We start from the raw sequence: 21,853 nt of genomic DNA on the forward strand, positions 1-21,853 counted from the left end.
TTTGACAAATTTTTGAAGAAGATGAAGAATGGGAGGGAAGAAGAATACGTGGGGGTTGTTAACTAGGCACCAAATTTTTAAAAATTTGGTCATTGCCCATTTAACCACCTCCAGTTTTCTCCCTTTTCCAAATTGATCCTTGTTTTTCAATTAAAACCAATTTCAAAATTATTTTCAAATCCAATCTCATTTTTAAAAACCATTTTAACCAAGTTAATTCCCAGACACCTAATTTTAATTTCTCAACCTTAAATTTTTTAATTCTAATTATTTTAATTATCTAACCCAATTACGCTTTTAATTCACTAACCCCGCTTTTACTATCCCGATTTTTGGAAGTGACATTAAAAATAATAAAATATAGGTTTTAATTAAATTAATACAATACAATACAATATATTTTATTTTATTTTAAATATTATAATAATTAATAATGTTAAAATTGATTTTTATAATTAATAAAATAAATGTGTGAGATTAAAATTATATATTTAAAATCAATTTTATTTTCAAATCTAATCTCATTTTTAAAAATCATTTTAACCAAATCAATATATTGGTAATATAATCTATAATGCATAAATTTATTTATTAATAATATTTTCATTATCAATGTAACGACCTCTTTTCAGTGGTGTCAGAAAAAGTGATTTCAGGACCAAAATTTTGATGTGTGAGTCAATATTTACGAGGTCCTTATAGTGTCATATTGAAATTCGGTTTGGTAATTTTGATGTTTAGTTAGTTAATTAAGAAAAAAGATTAAATCATAAAAGACGTAAAACTTAATCTCTATTGATTTCTATTAGCAAAAATGCATGATTGATGTTTGTTTAAGGATCTAAATGGTAATTATCCCTTTTTAACGTTATTGGATGGATAGTGGAGGAAATTGAATTAAAACCATGTGTTTAATAATGTTAATTTTAAATTAAAAAAAAAGTTAATGTGGACTTATGCCTAATATTTTTCGGCTTTTCTTCTCACAGTTAAACTCTGTTTTTAGTTTACCACTTAAATTCTAATTAGTGTAGGTTATTTTAATAATATTTGAACTACAAATTTAGCCTATAAATAGGCCGTTTTTTCTCCCTAGAAAAATAACTCATTACACATTTTGATATTAGCTTTTACAATCTTTCAGAGAATTTTGTGTTTACATTTTGAGGTTTTTACTGCAATCTTTCATTTTTTCCATTTTAGTGAAATTATCTTTACCAGTGGTTTTTTATCCTCTTCGGAGGAGTTTTTTCACGTAAAATATTTATGTTTGATTTTTTCAATTTCTTGATTATTCTACTTGTTTGTTGCATAACCTGGTTTATGGAAAAAAAAAACAATGTGTTGCAGTAGGTTTTGATGAAAAAAAACTTCATTCACCTTATGGAAAAGGTTAGAAACCCTTTACGCGACAAAGTCTCTGGCTAACCGATTAGTGCTGAGACAACGGTTGTACACGTTCCGCATGAACGAAGGTGAGCACTTTAGAGATCACATCAGTTAATTTAATAATCTTTTGAATGATTTAAAGAATGTTGAGGTTCAGATTAATGATGAACATCAGGCTATGCTATTATTGTGCTCTTTACCCTCTTCATCACTAATTAGAGTACGAGGAGTACCCAACCTGGTAAAAATATTCTTATGGAGAAATTTCAATACCGATTTGGCATCATTTGTTTGTAAAGCAACAACCTCAACCCACTTAGAGACATAACCAACAGCTAAAAGTATTTATGCATTGCCCTAAGAAGGTGGGAATGGTCCCAAAAAATTAATTCCCTAAATGTCAAATAGTTCCACTTCTAAAATAGTGTGTAAGGGCATCTCATACCTCATCGATAGATTTCCAGTCTTTTCATAGAGATCGAAAGCTTGGAAAAATATCATGAGCATCTTTAAACATGGTTGGCCAATAAAAACCAGATTGGAGAACTTTTGCCGCAGTTCTCATGCCCCAAAGTGCCCTCCGGATGGTGCTGAATGACAATGAAATAAAATACTTTGAATCTAGTCATCTGGAACACACTTCTGAATTATCTAGTTTGCATAGTGTTTGAATAAAATGGCTCATCCCAATAATATTGCTTGGCATCGTGGATAAATTTTTTCCGTCTTTGATTTGTGATGTGAGGTGGCAGCAGTCTATTAACCAAAAAATTTACAATATTAGCATACCATGGTAATTCCATAAAAACTAACAGTTTCTGATCTGGAAAATGATCTTGAATGCGTTGAATATGACCATATTTATTTCCTGCTTCAATTATAGAGAAGTGATTAGCCACTTAATTTCCTGTGTCTTTCCTATCTCTAATTTCCAGATCAAATTCCTGCAATAATAATATCCATTGAATCAATCTGGGCTTGACATCTTTCTTTGTTACCAAGTATTTAATAGCAGAGTGGTCCATATAAATCGTCACTTTGGTGCCTACTAAATAAGCCTTGAATTTGTCGAAGGCAAATACCACAACTAACAACTTATTCTCAGTAGTGGTATAATTTAGCTGGGAATCAATCAATGTTCGACTTGCGTACTAGATAGCATGAAATACCTTGTTCTTTCTTTGCCCAAGCATCGCCCCTACGACAAAATCACTTGCATCACACATAAGTTCGAAATGTAGATTCCAATATGGTGCTATGACTATTGGTGCTGTGACTAGCCCTTTTTTCAACTCCTCAAATGCTTGTAAACACTGATCATCAAAATTGAAAGGTTTGTTGTTCTAACAGTGTACACTGAGGTTTTGATTTTTTCGAGAAATCCTTGATGAATCGTCTGTAGAATCCTACATGGCCAAGAAAACTACGAATACCTTTAACTGTGGAGGGTGGTGGCAATTTCTCAATAACTTCGATTTTTGCTTTGTCGACAGCAATTCCTTGCTATGAAATTTTATGTCCTAGAAAAATGCCGTCACAGAACATGAAGTGACATTTCTCCCAATTGAGTACAAGGTTGGTTTCTTCATATCGACAAATAACTAGTTCCAAATTTTTTAAACAATCTTCAAAAGTAACGCCAAACACCGAGAAGTCGTCCATAAAAACTTCTAAAATTTTCTCCACCATGTTTTAAAATATTGCCATCATGCAACGCTGAAATGTTGCATGGGCATTGCATAATCCAAACAGCATTTGTCGGAGTGCAAAAGTTTCATAAGGACATGTGAATGTGATCTAGCATTTGATTGATAAATCGCAGAGTAAAATGGTCCTTCCTTGTTGCTTTGTTGAGTTTCCAATAGTCCATACAAACCCTCCATCTCGTGACAGTACGAGTAGGACTGAGTTCATTGTTATCATTGTTTACCACGGTGACACCCCTTTTTTAGGTACACATTGAACATAGCACACCTAAGAACTATCTGAAATTGGATATATGGTTCCAACATCTAGCCATTTGATAATATCTTTTTTGACAACTTCCTTCAAAATGGGATTCAGTCTTCTCTGTTGATTAATAGATTTGCCATGGCAATCCTCTAGTAATATTTTGTGCATGTAGATTTTTAGACTAATTCCTTTGATATCCACAATCGCAAATCCCAATGCTTTCTTAGATTTCTTCAAGACTCTCAATAATTGAGCTTCTTGTTCAAATGTCAATGCCACAGAAACAATTATTGGTAGTGTGTTGTTGTCTCCCAAGTAAGCATATTTCAAATGTGCTGGCAAAGGCTTCAATTCCAACATAGGAGGATCTTCTATGGATGGCCGAGGAGGTTTAAAAGAACAGTTCGATAAATTTAATGACTCAAAACTTCTCCTCGCTCCATTCTTGATTTGCTTAACATCCATCAGTTCACCAAGCTCTTCAATCATTTTTGCTTCAATCAACTCAATTAAATATGCATCATCATTACAGTTATTGTGACAAAAATCTGCAATTTCTTCTGAACTATTGCGTCAACTATCTCCACAGCATGACATTCTTCATCTGTATATGAACACTTCATATCATCGAAAACATTAAAAGTTATCTGTTGATCATTAACTCTCATAGTTAACTTACCTTTTTGAACATCACTTAATGTTCCATCAGTTTCTAGAATAGGTTTCCCAAGTATGATTGTAACAGCCCGTTTTTAGTTAAATCAGAATAGTGGTTTCGGGACCAGAAATCCAAGGTCAAAAAATTTATTTTATGATTATTTTATTGTCTACAGTATGATATTAATACCGTATAAAAATTTCATTAAGAAATTTTACCGTTTACATACTCAACTTGATAAAAAAGACTAAATCGCGTAGGGCAAAAGTTGAGTTCTAATAGCTAAAGGTATTAAATAGCTATAGAACATTAAAGTGGAAGTCCTTATATGGTAATTAGACCATAAATAGTGATAGTGGATGTACATGGCTTGACAATTGTGTAATTAATAAAGTTTTTAAAGGTTATAATTGTAATTAGGTAATTAAAGATAAATTAAATAAAATAACCCAAGTTACCATCTTTTTTGTTTCATTATCAACCAAAAATAAGCTTAGGAAGCCATTGGAGAAGCTTCAATATTCGGCTAGACCATTTCTAAGTGCATGGTATGTATTTTAGTCCCGTGTTTTAAGATTTCTATGTTTCTGGGATCGTTTTAGCTTAATCTAGCTAGCTCGGGGACTAATTTGTAAAACTGTTAAACTATTAGGGTTTTACCATTGATGAAAATGCTTTATTTTTGAAGTTTGATGATAGAAAATGAGTGGTTGTTGTTAGATAAGCAACTTTTGTAAAGGAATTTTTTGGTGAAATTGTCAATTAGGGGTTAAATTGAAAAATATAATAAATTCATGGTGAAATTTATGAATTTCTGAAATATGCAGTCTGTTATAAGCTAAAGAAAAATTGGCCAGGCTTGGATAGGGGTAAAATTGCATTAATTTCATTTTCTGAGCCTAGGGACTAAATTGTAAATAAATTAATGTTGTACTAAATTGAATGAATTATGTGTTAAATTGAGTTAAATTTATTTGTATAGATCTAGTTAGACCTCGTACGGAGTTAGATCGGAGCAAAGAGAAAGTCCGAATTAAATCACCTCCGTATATACGAATACTCGTCGAGGTAAGTTCGTGTAATTAAATTGAGTATTTATATGTTTTAATTGAATTATATGTATGTGATTTGCATAATTGCCATGTATAAGTACCAATTGCATATCCGATGACATATAACGATTACAGAACCCCGTTTGAATCTTAGAAATTCGTAGGATACAAATGACATGCCATTAGGGTTACCGATTTGGTTGAGGTCCTGCATGTGTTGCGGGCACACCACAGCTTGTATGAGCTTACCGATTTGCGGCTCATGAGAGCTTATCGATTCTCAGCTCGTATAAGCTTACCAATTTATAGCTCATGAGAGCATACTAATTCATAGCTCTTATGAGCATACATGTACCGAAATTGACAAATTACAGTTTAGCACACTATGTGTGAGCTATCCCGAGTATGCAACGATATTCTAAATGGTTCAATGGGCAATGTTCTATTACAAGATGATAGTAGTTCGATACGAACTATTACTGGTATATACATAAAATGCATAGAAATGATATTACATGATATATTGAAACATGAAATGGATGATACATGTATATGAAACTTGCTTAGTGGTTATGTTCATCCATGTTTATTGGCTATTATATGTGTTTTACATGGCTAACATGTTGGTGAATATGTGCTTAGGCATTTGGTCAAATTGAGTTGGGATATGATATGTTTACTTACCTAAATTGTGACTAAATGGTTAGTTAAATTCTATGTTACGAACTTACTAAGCTTAAATGCTTACTCGGTGTATTTTTTTCGTGTTTTTAGTGAATTGAAAGCTCATTCGGATTGGAAGCTTATCGGAGCTATATCACACTATCCATCGGCTCTTTTGGTACTTTTAGTTGGTTTAATTTTGGTTATAATGGCATGTATAGGTTATTTTGGCTAATGTTGGCCTATATGCTTTGTTGATAATTTGGCCATTTGTTTGGCTAGTGTTTTGGCACTTTGATGATAGTATAAGTCTAGTATATGGTATGTAAATATTTGCTCTCTAATGGTTGATGAATAACTTGGTATGGTTGAATTATGGAAGATGAAAATTGTGGTATGAATATGCATATTGAATATGTGCTTTGTGATAGGATGTAATTGTGGTAATTTGGTGTTTTGGTGGAAATGATTTATATGGTCATTTGATGCTAGTTTTAGAATACAGTTTTGGTACTAAATGGTATTCTTTTTAAATGATCTACATGGTAAGTTTTGGTGTAAATATGCATATATGTTAGTTGAACAATTGGTTATAACAAATGGTTATATTGATCACATGATTAGCCATGTTTATAAGTTTTCATTTGAGGTGCCTAAGGGCATATTGGTTGTATGTGATCATACCATTTGTATAAGGCTTGATTATGCTTGTTTTGGATGGCTTATTATAGCTTGTGTATATGTTCATTTTTGGGTGTAGTTTTTTACCAAATTGAGTGAGAAATATGGCTTGTAAAATGACATATTTTCGTCCATACAGGCAGAGACACAGGTGTGTGTCTCAGCTGTGTGTGGCACATGGCCAGGTGACATGACCGTGTGTCCCCTATAGCTTTCAAAGGGCTGCAAGTTAGGTTGTTACACAGCCTAACACACGGCCTGACACATGGGCGTGTGAGGTTACTTCGAAGGGTACACGACCTAGCACGCGGACGTGTGGCTTGGCCGTGTGATCAAGTCAAAGAGTTACACGAGCATGAACACAGGCTGGGACATGGCTGTGTGTCCCTATTTCGGATGCCCACATGACCTAAGAACACGGGCTTGTCTCTTGGCCGTGTGACCCCTGCAGCTTTGAAAATTTTCAATATTTTCCAAAAAATTCTCTGAGTTTTCGATTTAGTCCCGACTTGTTTCTAACGCGTTTTTAAGGCCTTAAGGGCTCATATAAGGGACAAAATATATGATTTTTATTGGTTTTGATGTGATGATTATTATGTTATGAAATGTTTGAAATTTATGTCTGTTTTACTTGTAATCTCTGGTAATGCTTCGTAATCCTGCTCCGGCGACGGATTCGGGTTAGGGGTGTTACATTTATTGGTATCAGAGCTATTGTTTAGTCGATTCTGAAACTGAACGTAGTGTTTACGAGTCTAGTTATACATGCCATTATATAATCATTGATAATGTGATATCTCCTAGCCGTTTTAAAACATGTTTTCTTATAGAAATGATATCCAACCGAGCTGACTCCGATGAAATAGAGAGCAATGCTCAAGCCTCCGTTCACAGAGTTACATCGAGTGGTACAAGGCCCGTATCTGAGGGCTGGGGAGGAGAGGCTAAAAAAGCTTTCTTTTAGATGATGAATGAATGATTTACCGAGTTCGTACGAATGAACCTGGCTTTTCAACAACCTCCACCCCCTCTTGCTCCCCAACCGGTTCCTATTATTCCTCAAGGTATTGAACCAATCCAATTTAGTAAGCCACCTGTTGATAAGATTCGTAAGTACGGGGCTAAAAAATTCTGAGCTATTGTTGAAAATGATCCCGAGAGAGCTGAATTCTGGTTAGAGAATACAACCAGGGTTTTTGATGAGCTATCCTATTCACTGGCTGAATGTGTTAAATGTGCGGTATCATGGTTGAAAGATTCGACTTACCAGTGGTGGAACAAGTTGATTTTTGTTGTGCCGAGACAGCGGATCACATTGGAATTCTTCCAAACAGAGTTTCGAAAGAAATACATCAGTGAGAGCTTTCTGGATCAGAAACATAAAGAATTTTTGTAGCTCAAATAGGGCAGTATGACTGTATTAGAATACGAGCAGGAATTTGTTAGATTGAGCAAATATGCTCGGGAGTGTATTCCAATCGAGACTACTATGTGTTAGAGATTCAAAGATGGGTTAAACGAAGACATAAAGCTTCTGGTTGGAATTCTTGAGTTGAAAGAATTTGTTGTACTGGTTGATTGGGCATATAAGGCCGAAAAACTGAGCAAAGAGAAAAGACCTGTAGATTTTGAAGCTAGAGACTCGAGAAAGAGATCGACTGGGAAGTCCTATCAATCAGTATCAAAGAAATCAAAAGAACATCACAACTGTTCTACTGCTTCTATGGGATATTCTAGTAGAGACAGAGGTACCCAACGTTCGAGTCCTAAACCTTAGGCTACATCTGTGGCGAGTGTGGGTAGTGTCAGAGATGCCAAACCCGAGTGTAAGCACTGTAACAGACCACATTATGGTGAGTGTCGAGTAAAGAATGGAGCATTTTTCAAGTGTGGTTCCTTAGACCACTATCATAGAGATTACCTAGAGAAATTCGAGAAAGAAAAAGCTCAAACTATGAGACCGAGCAACACAGCTGTGAGAGATAGACCACCTCGTAATCCCGAATTTGTGAGTGGTAGTCGTGGAGTTACAAAAGATTCTATTGTGAGATCCGAGGCACGAGCACTAGCTAGGGCTTATGCTATTCATGCACGCAAGGATGCTTCTGCGCTAGATGTTATTACTGGTACTTTCCCTATTTATGATACTGAAGTTACTGCTTTGATTGATCCAGGATCAACCCATTCATATGTTTGCACGAAGTTAGTATCTAGTAAAAATTTACCTGTTGAGTCCACTGAATTCGTGGTTAAAGTATTGAACCCCCTAGGCCAATATGTACTAGTTGATAAAGTCTGCAAGAATTGTCCTTTGATGACTTGGGGTTACAAATTTCTGGCTAATTTGATGCATTTACTGTTTGATGAATTTGATGTGATTTTGGGTATGGATTGGCTAACTCTACACGAAACTACTGTAAATTGTAGAAGAAAGCCTATTGTATTAAAATGTCAAAACGGTGAGATGCTTCGTATTGAATCAGATAATTCGCGTGGGTTGCCTATTGTTATATAAGCTATGTCAACGTAGAAATATGTGAGAAAATGTTGTAATGCTTACCTTGATTATGTATTGGATACTAAATTGTCTGAATCAAAGCTTGAAACAGTGTTAGTGGTTTGCGAGTATCCCAATATGTTTCCAGAGGAGTTACCAGGATTACCGTCGGTCAGAGAGGTTGAGTTTGCTATAGAACTTATACTGGGAACATCACTAATATCGATAGCACCTTATAGAATGGCTCCTACCAAGTTAAAAGAGTTGAAAGCACAGCTGCAAGAGTTGATTGATAGGTTTTTTACTCGACCTAGTTTTTCACCTTGGGGTGCACTAGGTCGTGTGCACTTAAATAAGTCTTAAAAATCAAGTTTACCATTTCAAGTTTTCTTAGACACTAAGTAACCTATTTAGCAACCATTAGACCTATTCAAAATGACATTTAAAAAGCTCAAATCATGCTATTTCAATCATCTTAAGTGCTTAACCAATATACCTTCATTGGCACCACAAGTATACACACTTATACAACAATATAAATCATCAACCACAATTTACCAATTCACACAACTTAACTTCTAACAAATATGCCTATCATAGGCACCTCAAATCAAAACAATTCAAGTAGACCTTTTAGTCATACATATACTACAAGTTTATGACCAAAAATATCTTCCAACATTCATAATCCATAACAAGTCTTTATCCAAACATTTTCCAAATAAACACCAATATCATGTAGTGATATTCATGTTACCAACTTGTACTTAAGCTTACTCTTATATATATACATACCAAAACAAAAGTAGTGTCAAAACAAGCCTATTACATGTCATATAATCCAAAACAAACGTTCCAAAAGCTATCGAATACGAATGGATAGTGTGACTTGACTGCTGATCCGATCGTCCAACCTTCGAAAGTATCGAGAAGAACATAAATTAACACAAGTAAACTCATTGAAGCTTAGTAAGTTTGATGTATAGAAATAACAAATCTTACCGAAGTATATACAATAATTCAATCAATAATAACTCAACTACATGTGTTTCCTGCCTTCCACAATGTCAACTGGTGAATTGCATAGTTCAAATCAAAGCTCAACAATAATCTTCGAGACAATATATATATCCACAATAGAATCAATTCTAGATATCATTTACATGTCAAACCTTTCCAAGTCATTATATAAGTTATAATACAATAATTTACGATCTGATGAATGACTTATAGATACAAATACACAAGTAATCCAACCAAAACACGCCAAATGCTCATAAGAGCTAATCCATCCGATAACACGCCAAATGCTCATAAGAACTAATCCAACCGATAACACGCTAAGTGGTCATAAGAGCTACTCCAACCAATAACACACCAAATGCTCAAAGAGATAATCCAACCAATAACATGCCAAATGCTCATAAGAGCTATACATCTGCCCCCATAACACGCTAGAACAAGATAGTATAACATGAGAGTTCACAAAAAATGCTGAACCTCGACATACTCAGGATAAAATATATAAATCACACCATATCAATCTCCACTCTGATCCTCACATAACATGCCATCATTCAATTGTACTCTATCTAGCATTCATCCGATCCAAATATTAAAATTGAATAACATTTTTCAAACATTTTTACTTCATTAATAAAACAAGCAACATCCATTATATCATATTATATAATCAAACAATACAATAGATATTAAATTATAAAACGTACGAACTTACCTAGACTAAGTTGTAATAGTTGCATAAATTTAGGGACTATTCTGTAATTTTTCCTTTTTCACGTATATCAACAGGTCTTGATCTAAAATATAAAATTTCCAATTATTAGTTTACATTTCATATTCCTATTTACTTTACATTTTATACCCTTTTGTTTTTAAAATTACATAATTACCCCTAACTTTTACAAGTTTTGTAATTTAATCCTTAAATCGAAAATTATCAAATTTACCATTTTCACAAGTTAAAATTTACAGATGAATATTAAAGGCTTCTAAACAGTCCAAAAAAACCTCATGTTCACCATTTAAACCTTGAAATTTTGACATTTTGAACTATTTAATCCTTAAATCAAAATCTATCAAAAAATCACTTCACAGAACAACCAAATAGCACAATCAAAGCTTCAAACACATAGTTATCATCAAAAACATTCAAGATTCATTAATGGAAATTTCCAAAATTTTTAACATATTAAAAAACGGAGATACGGACTAGCTGGACCTAGTTGCAATGATCTCAAAAACATAAAAATTACAAGAAACGAGTAGAGAAATCTCTCACATGCAAGGCATTGAACTTTTTCGATTCTCTAAGCATAAAAAACCATGGACATTCAAATTTTTCATGAAGAATTTAGGAAGAAGATGATAATTTCATGTTTTATTTTTGTTTAACTAATATTTATTTACCTTTTGAACCTTTAAAAATAATAAAAATTACTTTAAATGCCACACTAGACTGTCCACTAAATTAAATAAGGTCTAATTACATTATTGGCCCTCTCACATTTAATAATTAAGCCATTTGATCATCTATTTGCAATAATCAACAAATTTTGCACATTTTTCAATTTAGTCATTTTCATTAATTAACCACTTAAATGTTTAAATTTCTTAACCAAATTTCAATACGACTCTAATGACTTCGTAAATATTCTCTAAATGATATTTACAAGTTGACATGACATAAATTTGTTGTCCCAAAACCATTTTTTGTTGCCATTAAAAAATAGGTTGTTACAAATGAAATACCGATAATGATCATGGGAGGACAAATGATCAAAATCCTCAAGTAAATCTAAGGGTAGATCGAGATATTCAAACAGAGGTAAAACATGTAACTTCTACAAGAAAAAATGACACATTAAATTTGAGTGTTATAAGTTGCAAAACAAGATCAAAAGGGAGGATGTGAATCAAAAGGGAAAATAACTAGAAAAATCCGGTGAAGTTGATGTTGTAGAAGACTACAACGATGGTGAACTCTTAGTTGCTTCTGCCAACACTTTTAAAGTGAGCGAGGGGTGGATTCTTGATTATGGCTACACCTTCCATATGAGTCCCAATCAGGATTGGTTTACAACTTATGAAACAATGTCTGGAAGTGTTGTTGTGATGGGAAATAATGCTTTATGTAAAAGCGCACGTATTGGCACAATCAAAATCAAGTTGTTTAATGGAGTCGTTAGAACACTTAGTGGCATACGACATGTACCAAAATTGAAGAGGAATTTGATTTTTTTTAGTACTCTTGATTCAAAAGGACACAAAAACACAACTGAAAGTAGGGTTCTGAAGATTTCCAAAGGTTCTCTCGTTGTGATAAAAGGGTAGAGGAAAACTGCCAAGTTATAAGTTTTGTAGGGTTCTATTATTACTGGTAATGTAGCCATTGCTTCCTTTTCTTTTTCAGATCATGATATTACTAGACTTTGGCATATGCGTCTAAGGCATATGAGTGAGAATGACATGGCAGAATTGAGCAAAAGGGGACTTCTTGATGGGCAAGGGATTTGCAAATTGAAGTTTTGTGAGAACTATGTTTTTGGAAAGTAAAAGAGAGTTCGATTTTGTAACAACCCGTTTTTTAGTGGTGACAGAAAAATGGTTTAGGGACAATAAATTTCTATTGTGTCAGCCCATAAATATTATTTATAGAATATTTATGGAGTCATTAGAGTCGTATTAAAATTTGGTTAAGAAATTTTATCGTTTAGATAACTAATTAAAGAAAAAAGACTAAATTGTAAAAGGTTCAAAATTTTGTAATAATTGCATTTAGATGATTTAATAGCATAACTAATAAATTTAGGAGGGCCAATGAAGCAATTAAACCCTTGTTAATAGATAATGGACGATAACTGAAGTTAAAATTGAGTGAAATATATTGAAATGATAATTTTGTAATTAAATCAAAATTGAACAAAGCATAATTAAAAGAAAATATCATCATGTTCTTCATTTTTCCATGGTTTTTCTGAAAACACCAGGAAAGGATAAGTTTGGAGGTTTGGCTAGCTCCCTCCTTTGCATGAGTAAGTTTTTGAGTCTTATTTTTGATGAATTTTATGTTTTTGATATCGTTACAACTAGGTCCAACTAACCCGTACCTTCACTTTTGAATCTGTTAAATATTTTAGAAGTTTTCATTGATGAATCTTAGTTTTTTTTTATGATAATTATGTGTTTGAAGCTTTGATTGTGGTATTTGGTTGTTTTGTGAAGTAATTTTTATTAGTTTTTTATTTAAGGATTAAATTGTTAAAATGTAAAAATTTCAAGGTTTGATGGTGAATTAGAGGTATAATTGGGACTGTTTAAGGGCCTAGGTTATTCTGCTATAAATTTTAAACTTGAGAAAATGGTTAATTTGATGAATTTCGGTTAAAGGACTAAATTGCATAAATTGTGAAAGTTAAAGGCAATTGTGTAAATTTCAAAAATAAAAGGGTAAATATTGTAGAATAAATTGGAATATGAAATGGAAGCTAATAATTTGGAAATGTTATATTTTAGATCAAGACCCTATTGATTTATGTGGAAAAGAGAAAATTATGGAATAGTCCCTGAACTTCTGCAACTATTGCACTTCAGTCCAAGTAAGTTAGTTCGGTTTGTAATTTAATATCTATATAAATTGTATGATGATATGATATGAAATAGTGGATATTAATTGTTCTATTGATAATGTAAACTTGTTTGCAAAATTTTATTGAATTTCGGTACTTGGGTCGGATGAACGTGAGATAAAGTACAACTAAATGATGGTGTGTTATGCAGAGTTGGATTGGAGATTGGTGTGGCGTGCTTTATATATTTTTCCTGAGTATACCAAGGTTCAACATTTGTTGTGAACCCTTATGTTATACTATCATGTTCTGGTGTGTTTTGGGGGCGGATGTATAGCCTACGGGCTAAGCACTTAGTGCCGAGGCGTGTTATCGGTTGTATTAGCTCTCATGAGCGTTTGGCATGTTATTGGTTGGATTAGCTCTTATGAGCGTTTGGCGTGTTTCGGTTGGACTACTTGTGTACTCGTATCTGTAAGTTGTTCACCAGGTCGTAATTATTGTAGTAATAACTTGTTTAATGAATTTGAATGGCATGATTTGTACTTGACATCTTGAATTGACTCCGTTTAGACATATATGTTTTCCTGAAATTAGTATATTGAACTATGTAATTCACTAGTTTACAATTGTAGATGACAAGAAACATTAGTTGTTGAATTATATTTGATTAAATTGTTATTTTTACTTTGGTAAGATTTATCGTTTTAGTCCGTTGAACTTACTAAGCTTCAAAAAGCTTACTTGTGTTACTTGCATTTTCTTGTAGACATCTTTTCATGGGATGGACGATCGGATCAACACTCAAGTCACACTATCCATCTGTTTTCAGTAGTTTTTAAACATTTATTTTGGATATATGGCATGTAATAGGCCGTTATGTCAATGACCTCGTTCGATATGTATATATATAAACCATGTAACTAGTTCGTCTTTTGATTGATGTTGTTTTGTAATGTGATGATAGTTACATGGTTGCTAGGTTAGTGGTGAATACAGTTCATTTTGTGAAGTTGTTGTTAAGTTTTTGGTAAGCTTAGCTAAGAATAACAATTAGTATAAGTTTGATTTTAACTTGGTAAATTAGGAGGTTGAATAATTGGTTCAAATAGGATAAGTATGTATGTTTGAATGGTTGAATGGTTGATGATTTATATCATTATACATGTATGTATAATTGTGGTACCAATGAGAGTACATCGGTTAGGTACTTAAAATGATGGATTTGACAAGATTTGAGTAAGATTAATGATAATTTGAATAGGTCTAAGGGCTGGTAATTGGATTGCTTGGTGTCCAATAAAGCTTGAAATGGTAATGTTTAAGGTTAATTTAGGTGCACACGGCCTGGGGCATAGGCTGCCACATGGTCATGTGCCATACACGGTCTAGCGCACAGTCTACAAAACGACTGTGTATACCAAGTCAGTGAGTTACACAGTCTTCGACACAGCCGTGTGATCTAAGTTAGTGAGTTACACAGTTTAAAACATGGGCTGGGACATGACTGTGTGTCCCAACTTTGAATACGCACACGACTTGGGCTATGTACATGGCCGTGTGTCCTCTGTTTTTGAAATTTTTATTATTAACCTGGAATTTCCTGACTTGTATCAAATTAGTCCTTAAGGGTTTTAAGATTATTTCTTTAGTCCCTTAAGCTTGATTTAAACCTCGTAAATGTAAGTTATTATTGTAATGATCATGATTTTACTTGTTTATTTATGTTAACTTGTTGTAGCATTCCTATAACCTTATTCTGGCAACAAATATGGGTTAGGGGAGTTACAGATTTACTAGAGGAATCCATAACACTAAGGGAACATTGGATTATATTAATGCTGATATTTGGGGACCATTTAGAGTGCCTCCAAGAGGTGGAGCTAATTATATGCTAACACTTGTTGATGATTTTCTAGAAAAGTTTGGGCATTCTTCTTGAAACAAAAAAATGATGTGTTTTCTGCATTCAAGTCTTGGAAAACTATGGTTGAGAAACAAACAGGAAAAAAGATAAAACACCTTTCGCATAGATAATGGTTTGGAATTTTATTTTGATAAGTTTAAGGAATTGTGCAAATTAAAAGGGATCATGAGACACATGATAGTTTGTCATACTCCACAACAGAACAGTATTGCAAAACGAATGAACAGAACGATTGTGGAGAAGGTTTGATGTTTGTTGTTGAATGCTAATTTATCAAAGTCATTTTGGGCTGAAAAAGCCTCTACTACATGTTTTTTTTGATCAATTAATCTCCATCTATTTCCATTAAGAGAAAGATTCCACAAGAGGTATGGTTTGGTAATCTTGCTGATTATTTTGATTTAAAGATTTTTGGGTGTCCTGCGTATGCTTATGTTGATGATGTAAAATTGGAATTGAGATCCATTAAATGTGTTTTTCTTGGTTATAGTGTTGGTATAAAAGGATATAAGTTATGGTGACCTAAAAATAAAAAAGTTTTAAATAGCATAGATGTTAGTTTTTATGAAATTGTTGTGCTACCTAACTTATCTCTTAAAGACTCTTCAAATAAAGAACAACAAAAGCAGGTGGAGCTTCAGATTGATCCAGTATCTACAACAGAGTCAACTCCTTAAGTTAGTACAAAAATTCAAAACAAAGTTACTTCTTCATCATAATATTCTATTACCAAAAACAAAACTAGAAGAGAAATTAAACCTTCAAAGACGTATGCCGAGGCTAATCTAGTTGCTTATGCTTTAAATGTGACTGAAGATATAGATGCAAATCAAGAGCTGTCTATTTATTCTGAGGCAGTAAGTTGTGAAGACTCAAAAAAATGGATGTTTATCATGCAAGAAGAGATGGAATCACTTCACAAGAACAGAACATGGGATCTTGTGAAGCTTCCTAAATGTTAGAAGGTTGTTCGTTGTAAATGGGTGTTCAAGAGGAAAGAATGAACTTCAGGAGTTGAAGAACCCAAATATAAAGTAAGGCTTGTTGCAAATGGTTACAGTTAGATTCCAGGTGTGGACTTCATAAATGTGTTTTCTCTAATTGTGAAGCACAGTTTGATTTGAGTCTTACTTGGTATTGTGGCCATGTATGATTTGGACCTCGAATAGTTAGATGTAAAAACAACGTTCTTGCATGGAGAACTTGAGGAGGACATTTACATGCAACAACCAGAGGGGTTTACAGTCTCAGAAAAAGATAACTATGTTTGCTTGCTAAAAAAGTCCCTTTATGGCTTGAAACAGTCACCAAGGCAGTGGTACAAGAGGTTTGATTATTTTATGACTACTTATGATATCAAAAAAACGCAGCTTTGACAGTTGTGTTTATTTTAAGAAAAACTATGATGGTTTTTTTGGTCTACTCCTCTATGTTGATGACACGTTGATAGCAACCAAAGATAAATGAGAGATAAGAAAAGTCAAAGCCAGCTTAGTAAAGAATTTGAGATGAAGGATTTTGGAGCAGCAAAGAAGATACTTGGGATAGAGATTCTCATATATAGAAAAGCTTGTAAATTGCACCTAAGTCAGAAAGGGTACATTAAGAAAGTTCTTTGCAAGTTCAATATGCAGAATGCCAAGCTTGTTAGTACTTCATTAGCAGCTCACTTCAAACTTTCATCAACTTTGTCTCTGCAATCAGATGATGAGATTTACTACATGTCACGTGTTCCATATTCTAGTGCAGTGGGATCTCTTATGTATGCTATGGTTTGTTCACGTCCAAATTTATCATATGCAGTCAATACAATTAGTAGATACATGGTGAATCCTGATAAAGAAAATTGGAAAACAATTCAATGGATTTTGAGATACTTACGATGTACTATTGATGTTTGCTTATAGTTTGGAAGAAATAGAGATGGAGTCATTGGGTATGTTGATACTGATTTTGCTGGAGGCATTGATAAGAGAAGAAATCTTACATGTCATGTCTTTACAATTGGGGGTTGTACAATTAGTTGGAAGGCCATTTTGCAAACTACTATCATTTTGTCTACCATTGAAGCTGAGTACATGTCGATTACTGAGGCTTGTAAAGAAGCTATTTAGTTAAAGGGGCTCTTTAGTGAACTCAATGAAGACCTTCAAATTAGTACAATATTTTGTGACAGTCAAAGTGACATCTTCCTTACAAAGGATCAAATGTTTCATGAGAGAACAAAGAAAATTGATTTTTGGTATCATTTTATTTGTGATATTCTTGCTTGTGGTGTTATTGTTGTGAGAAAAAATAGTACTCATTATAATCCTACAGATATGATGACTAAGTCACTTCCTATAACCAAGTTTGAGCATTGCTTAGATTTGATTGGTGTTCATTGTTGCAGATAAACCCTTAAAGGGTTTCATGGAAGAGGTGGAAAGCTTTTTCGTTGAGAATTCGTGATGAAGAACTTGTTCGTTGAGAATTCGTGTCAAGGTGGAGATTGTTAGAAGTTGTGTGACCAAAATTCCTGTTAAAAATAAAATACAAGTGGCAAGATAGGGCGAAGGCCGCAGCCCATCGTAGATCCCCAATAAGCAAAATACTAGACTGGGGTTACAACCGGAGGCCTTCGACCCTCGCAGTACGATACTGGCTGTGTAACACCCCTTACCCGTATTCGACACCAAAATAGGGTACGAGGCATTGCCGGAGTTTACTAATTAATTTTCAGACATTTCATTTTTATCTAGCATTCATATTTATAACCAATCAAAATCAATACATTCATATTTAATTCCAATAATAATACACACATATATATAATTTTCATTACCAAATAGCATTCACTTCAACTAAAATTATTACAGAATATAGCTCATTCGAGCTTAACAGACTAAATTGCAGAAATACCAAAATTCAGGGATATTTTGGAAGTTTTCTATTTTTCTCAAATTTTCACCCAATCTTGATCTAAATTAATATTTCATTCCATTTACTAATTTAAATAATAAAACAATTCATTTCATGCAATTTGGTCACTTTTTGACATTTTACAAATTTACCCTTAAAGTTTTACTTTTATTTAATTTAGTCCCTGAGTCTAAAACGTGCAAGTTATCCATGCTAACTGAATATTCATATATATATTTGCCTCCTCCTCCTCTCCATTCCACATCCTTAATTTATAATACATGCTTATAAGTAACATTATCTATGATTTCACAATTTACTTGTAAATTTATTCAAAGCTGTCCATTTGAGTCATAGCCACTAAATTATTTTTATCTTGAGCTACGGAACTCCAAATTAGGATCCGTTAATTTTACCTGAAACTATACTCACATACCTTATTACCATAAAATTTTCAGAATTTTTGGTTTGTCCAATAAGTACAGTTTATTCTTTAAAGTCACCTTTGTTCTGCTGTTAGACAATTCTGACCCTTCTTCACTAAAAATTAATTATCTCTTTGTTCAGAATTCGCATGATGTCCCCATTTGTTTCTCTTGAAAATATACTCATTAAGGATTTTAAACATATAAATTTTAACCCATAACTATTTTTTTACAATTTTTAATGATTTTCCCAAGTCAGAACAGGGGAGCCTGAATTGATTCTGACCTTGTCTCACAAAATTTTTTTATATCTCATAATTTACAATTCCATTACTTACACCATTTCTTTTATGAGAAACTAGACTCAATAAGCTTTAATTCCATATTTTATTCATACTCTAATTCGATTTCATAATTTATGGTGATTTTTCAAAGTGAGCCCACTGTTACTGTCCAAAACCATTTTAGTGCAAGATGTTTATTACCATGTTTATAACACCCTTATTTTCTTTCTCTACACTATTTCTCATCACTTTCTCTTATTTTCTCTTCACTAACATATCAAGAACATAGGACCATATATACAAAAACTTTATATTAACATCATTTCCATGCTTTTCAATAATATCAAACTTAAAAATATATTAAAATCTTGATGTACTTAATTTGTCATATTAATTTCAATCTTTAACTTGATTTTCTCTCTCCTCCAGCTTCTATTTCTTGAATCTAACTTGATATTCTAGCTCCCCATAGTCTCCTTGTTATCTTTCTCTCTTGATGGATATGGAAATTCTTTTGATTTCTAGATAAAAATGATGAATTTTTGGTGGAAGGACTAAATTGTAAAGAAAGTAAAACTTTCTTTCTTCTCTTCTCTTCTAACGTGAATTGCATGGAAAAGATGGTGGGTTGGATCCTTCTCATCTTTCTTTCCACATATATATATACTAAATATTAAAAATAATAAAATAATAACATATCATTTAAAAATCAAATCAAAATATTAATAAACTAATATTTATTTATTTAATTAATCTAAAATATCTCCAACATCATCATTATCTTCTAGATTTCTCTCTCTTCTAATTGACCATTTTGCCCTTCATGATCTTTTAAAATTCCATATTAAGTCATCACTTAATTTGGTAAAATTGTGATTTAGTCCCTCAAACTTCTTCACCTTTTTTAATTTGGTCCTAATCCATCCATTTTTCTTAGTTTCTAGATCATTCCACCCTTAAAATATTTACACCATTGGTCCTTCAACTTTTCATATTTACACTTTAACCTCTTAATTTTTGAGTATTTACTCTTGGGCAACAAAACTTTGCTCACTTTTACGATTTAATCCTTTCTTGAACTAATATGTCATAATATACGACCCAATGTTGACATAACTCCAAAATTTCCCCTTTTTGACGCTTTATTTTCTTATTTTATTATATCAAAGATAATATCTTACTGTAAAGATTTTCGGGGTATTACAGGCTGCACAAGTAAAATCCCTATAGAAGTTTACTTCCTCTATTTGATGTTGATTAGAATAAAGTATTTTAATCTTACTGCATTACTTCTATTTGAATTTGACTAGAATAAGTTTTTTAAACCTATAAATAGATGTAATCGTCTTTCTGGTTGTAATCATTCAAATTCGACATAGTGAATTTTCTTTTCCTCTGCCCGTGATTTTTTTTCGAAAGGGTTTCCACGTAAAATTCTGTGTGTTCTATTTTTTTTTTTTGTTATACATTGCCATTATCAATGTTCAATTTCTCATATTTCCAAGTAGCCAAACAGACAACACCATACCCAAAACCATTACCGTGGATGGAAACCAACACCATCGATTATCTCCTTCCATGGTAGTCACTTAGGTCTACTGCTTCTTTTTCTTTGTTCAAATTCCAAATCAATAGCCCATTCCTAAAATCGGCATCAAGCCATCGCATCGAGCACTGTTGTTGGTATCCACTAGTGAACAACTATTGTTGGTGCTTGATGGTTTTGTTGCATGTTAAATGAGAGTATGCTAAGGTTTGATTTGAGTTTACGATGATGAGGGTGGATCCCGGTTGAACTAAGGGCTTGTGGTGATGATGTTATTTGGGTGTTATTGATAGTAAGTGATGGTTGTTGGATGTCAATTTTCATAAAAAATGTCAAGTTTTTAGCAAATAATTTATTTCATTATTTTCATAGATGTCAAAGGTAGAATAGAGAGTATTACAATCCGATTTTAATAGATTTTACAAGTTTTCTCAATGATGGAAAAGATAGATATGTTTACTTTGAAGAACATTGCTATAGTTGAATGGCAAATAGATTAGATTTTTAGGCAAAGAACATAGTGGTTTTAGGGTTTTGGAGTGTGCAGGTCCAAACAAGTTACTGAAAAATACTTATTCTTTATGCTTAAATTTTTAGGTTTGTGATTAAATCAATGGAGATGTGTTTTTTGTAACGCCCCAAAAATTCAAGTATTTTTTTTTGCATGTTTGTAACACAACTACTTGTTTGCTTCAGTGATTAAGTGATTTGGGTGTGTTTGGAAGTGTCTGAGAAGTCTTGGGTTCAAGCCTGGGCTTGTGCAAAAAAAAAAATGTTTTTAAGGAAGGAAGCCCTTGCCTATAGTTAGTAGGTTTTTAAATTATTGTGGGTAAATCATGATATAAAAAGCCTGCTGGTCTAAGGGGTAAGTGGCGTGTACCTATGCCAGTGGTTTAAGGTTCGAATCTTGCTGAAGGCAATGGAGTGTTTATTTTGCTGCTTTGCCGTGTGGGGTGTTGGAGTTTGACTGAAATATTGCAGTGGTTGAGGAGAATTCAAATTGAGTGGTTGAGGGGAGGTGTGATCAGGTAGAGAGATTTGAAGAGGTATTTTAGGAGAAAATCAAGGGAAGTGAGGGGAGATGGAGTGTTGTGCTGAAATGGGGCTCTGAGGCACTCAAGAATTTGGCTAGAGGGGTGCTTCTCATTTCAGTTCTACTTTGTTTTTTTTCTTTCTACCGAAACCTCTTCTTCCCTAAACCGTTTCTCTTCTTTCACTCCCTCAGGTTTTGTATTGCCAATTCCCAATTCTGATCACTGTCGAAACCATTCTTCTCTTTGCCTCTTTT

The 21,853-nt window shown here is 33.2% G+C and overlaps 1 protein-coding gene across 1 annotated transcript; it reads left to right on the forward strand.

Moving 5' to 3' along the window:
• Window positions 1-8,350: 8,350 nt before the first annotated feature.
• Window positions 8,351-9,256, forward strand: LOC128036200 (uncharacterized). Its single transcript, XM_052627112.1, has 2 exons — window positions 8,351-8,812; window positions 8,927-9,256. The coding sequence occupies exons 1-2, from the start codon at window positions 8,351-8,353 to the stop codon at window positions 9,254-9,256; spliced, it is 792 nt and encodes a 263-aa protein (XP_052483072.1).
• Window positions 9,257-21,853: the final 12,597 nt, after the last annotated feature.

Source organism: Gossypium raimondii, chromosome 13 (genome assembly GCF_025698545.1).
Source record: "Gossypium raimondii isolate GPD5lz chromosome 13, ASM2569854v1, whole genome shotgun sequence".
NCBI lineage: Eukaryota > Viridiplantae > Streptophyta > Magnoliopsida > Malvales > Malvaceae > Gossypium > Gossypium raimondii.

What these genes read in the sequence shown, in the direction of transcription:
- LOC128036200 (XM_052627112.1), top strand. Translation starts at nt 8,351, where the DNA reads ATGAGACCGAGCAACACAGCTGTGAGAGATAGACCACCTCGTAATCCC. An exon ending in TAACTCTACACGAAACTACT is followed by an intron (nt 8,813 to 8,926) that starts GTAAATTGTAGA and finishes ATGTCAACGTAG; the next exon opens with AAATATGTGAGAAAATGTTG.